Below are 6978 nucleotides of genomic sequence, written 5' to 3'. Positions count from 1 at the left end.
TAGGTGCTGCAGGGATGAACTGAGCACCAAGATCTGAAGGCTTATATCTGGGAGACATTTTCCTTCTTAAGAAAAACATTAGTGAGAAATAATTATCTAAATAATATCCCTTATGAAATTAAACCAAGTACCTGGGAAACGCAATCCTTGGACTACTAAAGAAATATATCAATTATTTTAACCATTGGTTATATTTTCTGGTTGGGTGTTTAAGACCATGCAGGTGGCCAAAATTAACCATTATTTTTGTTTTGGGGGGTTTTTTTTTGCTGTCAACACAGGCTGTCACTTGGGCTTGGGAGATGCCTCTTCCCCCTATATCCTTCTTGTTATCATCTATGTTGTTTAATCTACATGAGGCCTTACTTGACCATGGCTTCACTTGGAAGCAGTAAGGAGCTTTTTCCTGCGTTGACCCTCCACATTGTAGAATGGACACTGATTAGAGCCCACCCAGTGGTCTCTATGGCCCCTCTGAACATTAAGACAGGTGATTACCTAAGCTACAAGACATTTCCAGAGATATGCCATAATTTTCTGGGACCTAGTTGACCTTGGAGAGCAAGAGGCAGAACATTGTCCTTTAATCCCTCTGATCACATTAATATAGATTCCCAAGTATGGTTATTAAACACTCAGAAGGTCAGTTACACTGATCTGGAATTTTAACTACTATGTAACATTTAAATAAAGCTTGAATGCAATCATCCCTCCCCTCCTTGCACCTTAAGGACAATACACTCATCATGACCGACAGCCCCCCACCCCACCCCGTCTTTGCGTGCATCAAAGGTAGTCTGTTACTGGGCCAGTCACCATGGCCTTTGGCATACTGTGCTGTTTTCTTACTATAATGGTGGGTTTTGCACTGCTTGGGCACTTACCGTATATACACTCTGTGTAAGCTTCAAACACTCAGGTTCCATTAAATACTCTCAGGAGAGCAGTGAAAGTGCTTCTGAGCAGCAAAGCCAGGGGAAATCTGATCTAATCTCACTTTCTCAGCACCATTAGCACCAATCAAACAGAGTGTTTATACTTGAGTAAAACCAAAGTCTTTAAAATTAAACTTGATTAGACATATATTTTGTTTTTTAAGCCAGTCCTTGTAATTGTTACCAAGAATAGATTTTATTGAGCTTTGACCTTAGAAGTTATAAGATCATCTATCATCTCTATATCTTATCTGTTATGTACCTTAATTTACTCAGAATTTTGTGACTTGTACAAACTTTTTAATTACTCTTTTTCATTCTGGAAACATTCAGCCATCTTAATCTTTCTTCTCTATTAAACTATTTTCATTTTTACATCCTTTTAACTTTTTATGTATTGAATTTTTAATACCATGAGATATAATGACATTACCAAATAAATTTATACCTGTTGTAATTTTTTTTCCTGCGGGAATTAAGTGATGTTTACTTTCCTCCTTCTATGAAGGAACATTAACAGTCATAAAACCCACTTATGATTTTTGTAAGCAGATACAACTGGTCTTATGAAGATGGCAATTGTGTGGTTTGGTTCAGAATATAATGTTACCAGCTTAATAAAGGAAAGTTGTGTCATGCGCCCACCGACGACCACCCCGCCAGTGGTATCGGTCGAGGAAGGACGACGACACGATCAGGATTCTTCTGCAGTAAGGCTTTATTGCATCTCGACAGGCAGTGCAGCAAGCTCTTAGGAGAACCAGAAGACCGACCCCAACCCGGGGCAGTCAGTCACTTATATAGGAAATTGTCCTCGCCTAGTACGTGGCAGGATTCTATTGGATCACCTGATATAGGTCTCTTGGACCTAGGCGTTGGGGATTTCCAGCGCATGCTCTGTCTAGGTTGTTTACCAAAACGGTAGCCGGATATCGGCGCCATCTTGGCCTTGGCCTTTGTCTTGGGCCGCTCCCCATAATTCCTCCCTTTTTCTTTATTAAAGTAGGGTGTGACTGTATAGCATGGATTACAGCGAGACCGAGATAGGGACAGTGTTCTCCTTAAATCCTTCATCTTTTTTGGAGGGGGGAAAATTGATGAAGAACTCCTTGCAACATCGTATATCTCGCAGGCAAGGTTCTTGCCTGTGCGATGCTTTGCTCGACAGCCTCTGTGTGAATCCCTTCTCCAGGGAGAGCCCCTCCCAGTGCAATGGGGTTACTTCCCCTAGGGGTGCAAGGGCCATCTCTCTGAAGGATTTTATTTATTATTAAGCATATTCAGCCATACCATTGTGGGGAATTCGGGCTCCAATGACAACAAGGCCTGTGATATGATCACTTTATCTCTTTTAGACTGTTTTTTAAATTTACAAAGAATCCAAAACAATATTGCCATTCCTATGCAGAGGACAATTAGTAAAGTGCCCACCCCCGCCCATTCCTTAAAATAAGTCACAACAGATGTGACTCAAGAGGAAAGTCCCGAGATAAGAGAAAGGTCAACACGAGTAGAATTGATGAAGGTCACTGCCGTGCGTAGCTGGCGCAGATTTTCTTCAAAGGTCGCGCTCCAATTAGTGGTAAGTTGACTGGATAGGATCCTGGACAGGTTAGCAGCGGCTGTAAAATTCTCAAACTGGACAGAGGTAATACATAGACCAGCAGTTTTATATTCACATCCCAATTGGGCTAATTGTCAGAGGATGTCTATTTGTTCTTGAACCAAATCAATCCTCTGATTAACCAACATTAAACCTCCTTTGACATGACTGTTGGAGGCAATTTGGACATCCAGGGCCTCAGTGACCCGTGTGGACAAAGTATTTAAAGTAGAGGCCGTCTGTGTGGACGTAGACAGTGCTATAGCAGAGGCGGTAACCGCGGCCGTGACTGCCGTGGCTGCCACAATTGTTGCTATGACAGCAGAAATGCCAAAATCTCTTTTTGTCCTGAATAAGGACAAAGTTCCAGGGGCCTCTACCAGGACCGGAACATATCGGGGAATTCTGGTAACCAGTGCTAAAGAATATTCTGAAGCGTTCCAGCAAAGACTATAAAAGCATGTATTGTTCAGAACTAAACCAAGCCCTCCTTTTGGGGCCTCCTGATCTAAAGTTAGAGGCACAGGTTGGACCCCTGTTTCTGTTGTTAATAGAATTCTGGAGGGGGCACGCAAGTCCAATCCTGGCCCATGGCCTCTTGTGGCAACTGGTCCGGAGCCTGAGTTTTTATGGGGCCCCAGGCTCTTGGGCCCCTCCTCACGTTTTTTGAAAGTTGAGGAAGCAAGTTGCCTTCAATATCTTTAATGGACCGGCATTGTGCTTCAGGGTGATAGCCTTTCGGCATCTTTGACATAATTTGGGATTTATTGAGGCTCCTCCTCTATTTTCTGGGGGCCTAATGTCTCTTTTGTCCCGATCTAATTTTACCTTATAATCCCTTTTGAAATGCCCCATTTTGCCACAGCAAAAGCAAGTCATTTTAGTTTTCTGCTCCGGACGGGACTGTCTTAATATGGCCGCGGCCAGTCCCTCATTGGTGAGGGGGCCACCGACATCTCGGCAGATCCTAATCCAATCGGTCAGCCCTTTTGCCCGCCGCGAAGCGATGGCAGCGCGACATGCCTGGTTGGCTTGTTCAAAAATCAATTGTTCTATTAGGGGGTTAATTTGCTCTGAGTCCCCAAAAATCCTAGTTGCTGCCTCACTTAACCTGGCCACAAACTCCGAGAACGGTTCATCATTTCTCTGTATGATCTTTGTAAGTTGATTGTCTATTCCTCCTTTCCTCGACAGGAGTTTCCAGGCCTTAATGGCCAATCTGGAGATTTGTGCATATATTCCCCAAGGTAAATTGTTCTGATTGTTTGCGTAATCCCCCTGCCCTGTAAGCATTTCAAAAGTCCAGGCCCTTTGTTCAGGCGTAATGGCTGTGGCATTAAGCCTAGCCTGTTCCTGGGAGGCCTCCTGCCATAAGGCCTTCCATTCCAAATACTGCCCCATGTTAGGGAGCGTTGCCTTGGCTATCATCTGCCAATCTGAGGGTGTCATAGCATCTTTTGCCAGCCTATCTAGTTGAGCTAAAGTGAAATTGGCGGTGGTCCCATATTTTCTCACCGCTTCTGCCAGCTCTTTTATCTGGCCGTACTCCACCGGGGCATAAACTCTATTCACTTCCTGTTGATCGTTAGTAACCTCAAAAACAGGAAAAGCTCTAGAGATCTCCCCGATCAATGTGGGAGGCAGCAAGGAGCATGCTGCCGGATGTCTCATTCTACCCAGGGGCCGAGATGGATTATTTTTCTCCTTTGCCCTCATTTCGTTTGGCGGGGCTCTTTCCTCCTCAGTAGAGCTTCCTTCTGACTCCGAGGAATAATTCTCGCAGTCAGTGTCAAAGCACCTTTCAAAGGCATGACGCATTTGAAAAGGGTACAATCTTTGTCCCTCCCCCATATCTGGGTTATAGGGGGGGTCTCTGTTACCTTCCTCTTTTCTCTCCCCTCCCTTTTCGGGAAATCCAGCCTCAGGGGCTGTAGGAATCACCTTCCTCCTGGCGCCAACCCTGTCTCCCCGCTCAGTTTCTGATAAGCCTTCTTGTATGCTCTCAAGGGAACGCTGTCCTTCCTTAATCATGTATTCACAGTCTCTGTCCTGTAAGCAATTCTTAATAAGCTTCCAAATGGCTTTAGTACCCAACCTAAGGTCATCCTGCTCCTGCTTTAAATCCAAATCTCTTCCTAATTTATTCCAAGATGCCAAAGTCAAGGAGCCGGAGCAGGTATACCAGGGAGCGACTCTATCTATCTCCTTGATAAAGTTCTTCAGGGTTCTGGGCGCGATCTTGATATCGCGCTGTTTCAGGACCTGTTGTAGGGCCGTCTCCAGAGACTGGGTGGACCCCATTGTCTCGGTCCCAATATAAGATTATAAAGGTGATGGTAATAACTATTCCCTGAATAACTAGAACTTCGAGAGAAAAGAGAATGGGTGCTAAAAAATCCGTAACAAAGTGCTTAGCCACCATGCAAGTTATCTACCTTTGACTGAGAGGCGGCACTGTGTTCTTGTCTCCCAGCGGTTTATCTACATCCGACTTACGGAGAGAGAATGAAAGCGAAACCGCCTTCGATCGTGAGCTCCGCCGACTTATCTACGCCGGACTTGTCCGAGCTCAGCAGTGATATTTATGGAAGCAAAACAGAATCAAAAGTAACAGGACAGTAGCTCCGACCGCTATCAGGGTCCCTTCTACCGCTCCGGCCCAAAAGGCATCAAGTCCCAAAGAGAGCAACCCAGATTCAAGAAAGGACATACCTCTCTGACGCGGGTCCCTGCAGTTCTGAATCCTCCCTGTTCCAGGGGGTCTCTGGCGGTGTCCGATGTTCCCGGGTCTCGGCACCAGCTGTCGTGCGCCCACCGACGACCACCCCACCAGCGGTATCGGTCGAGGAAGGACGACGACACGATCAGGATTCTTCTGCAGTAAGGCTTTATTGCATCTCGACAGGCAGTGCAGCAAGCTCTTAGGAGAACCAGAAGACCGACCCCAACCCGGGGCAGTCAGTCACTTATATAGGAAATTGTCCTCGCCTAGTACGTGGCAGGATTCTATTGGATCACCTGATATAGGTCTCTTGGACCTAGGCGTTGGGGATTTCCAGCGCATGCTCTGTCTAGGTTGTTTACCAAAACGGTAGCCGGATATCGGCGCCATCTTGGCCTTGGCCTTTGTCTTGGGCCGCTCCCCATAAAGTTGAATCCAAACTACATATATAGGCTAATGTAGTAAATTAGTATTACCTGAGTACATACTGTTAAACTTTGGGGCTTTGTAAGTTCCCAGGTAAACCTTATAGAAAACGCATCATAGTTTTTTTTTTGTTTTTTTTTGTTTTTTTTGCTTTAGACAGTACAGAGAGTGGTCTACCAAAACCATGCTTTAGGTTTCAAATGAGTTTAAGTAGCAAATAGAGAGAAGCAGTAGATTCATAGCAAACATTATCAAATTGGTGTTTACAACTTCCAGCAGCAATCAACTAAGAAACCCTGTTAAAACTGTGATGCTGAAGTTACTGATTATGGGTATTTTTTAGGCAGAGGGTCTCTCTATCCTCTCATGGACTGTAAACAGTCTTTTATTTATTCTTTTGATCAGTCCTCTTGGTTCACTAAGTAATCAATAAAATCTTGATATTCATTATTCATTCATATTAGTCCATATTCGTAACATTTTGTTGCTGTGACAAAATAAAACATTTCATTCCATTAGCTGCTTTTACTATAGACATCTAGGGATGCTTTATTACTTCCTGTAAGGAAAAAGGAACATGTATTGAAACGTCTCCATGTTTTCCTTGCCTTGCCTGCCAGAGTGTCCTCTGGAGATTCCCTTACTATTCTCCTCCCTCATGAGTGATCACAAGGAAAAAAGAGGCCTGGGGTATTAGTCGCTCCTCTCTCTGAGGAGACCTGAGCCTCCTATATCTTGTCCTTCTTTACTGGTGGCCATAAAGAAGGTGAGCCTATTTGGATTTAGTAGCTCTCACTGATGTGACTCTTTCTTACCTTGTGAATTTAGTGAATTTTTTGTATTTTGTCTGACTGAGTTTTAACCTGTCAATATTAGATCCATCATCCAAAAACCCTCTGAAGTAAATATTAGTCTACATGTATCAAGGAAATTAGAAACTTTTAATGATTATAAAGTTAAAGAGGGTCTCAGATCCCTTATAGGTTGAACATTCACTATCACCTTAAGTGATCCCTCTTGACTTCTTTCTAAAAGTTTTTAATCTGTTGGTCCACATTACAATTTTCAAACTAGATAGGAGGCGAGCATGATAGTGCTCAGGGTGAATTTCTCTTGTAAAGGTGTTATCAGTCAGGCTGCAGGGATTAGAAAAGTAACATAATTTACCATATGTCATCTTGGATTAAGTATTCATAAATGTGAATACAATTTCCCCCAAAACTGTATCTTGAAAATGAATTTTCCGCAAAGGCCTATCAACTGATTAGAACTTCGGTGATTATGGAGAGTTT

The 6978-nt window shown here is 43.7% G+C and overlaps 1 protein-coding gene across 1 annotated transcript; it reads right to left on the bottom strand.

Annotated features, from left to right (window-relative positions):
- Positions 1-3195: 3195 nt before the first annotated feature.
- On the bottom strand, positions 3196-5680 carry LOC103744400 (igE-binding protein-like). Its single transcript, XM_017801363.2, has one exon. The coding sequence runs from the start codon at positions 4837-4839 to the stop codon at positions 3196-3198; it is 1644 nt and encodes a 547-aa protein (XP_017656852.1). The 5' UTR covers positions 4840-5680.
- Between the last annotated feature and the right edge of the window lie 1298 nt (positions 5681-6978).

Source organism: Nannospalax galili, unplaced genomic scaffold (genome assembly GCF_000622305.1).
Source record: "Nannospalax galili isolate Female #2095 unplaced genomic scaffold, S.galili_v1.0 scaffold1162, whole genome shotgun sequence".
NCBI classification, from domain to species: Eukaryota; Metazoa; Chordata; class Mammalia; order Rodentia; family Spalacidae; genus Nannospalax; species Nannospalax galili.
Note: the sequence above shows the minus strand (reverse complement) of the source record. Positions and strands in the feature narration are given on the sequence as shown.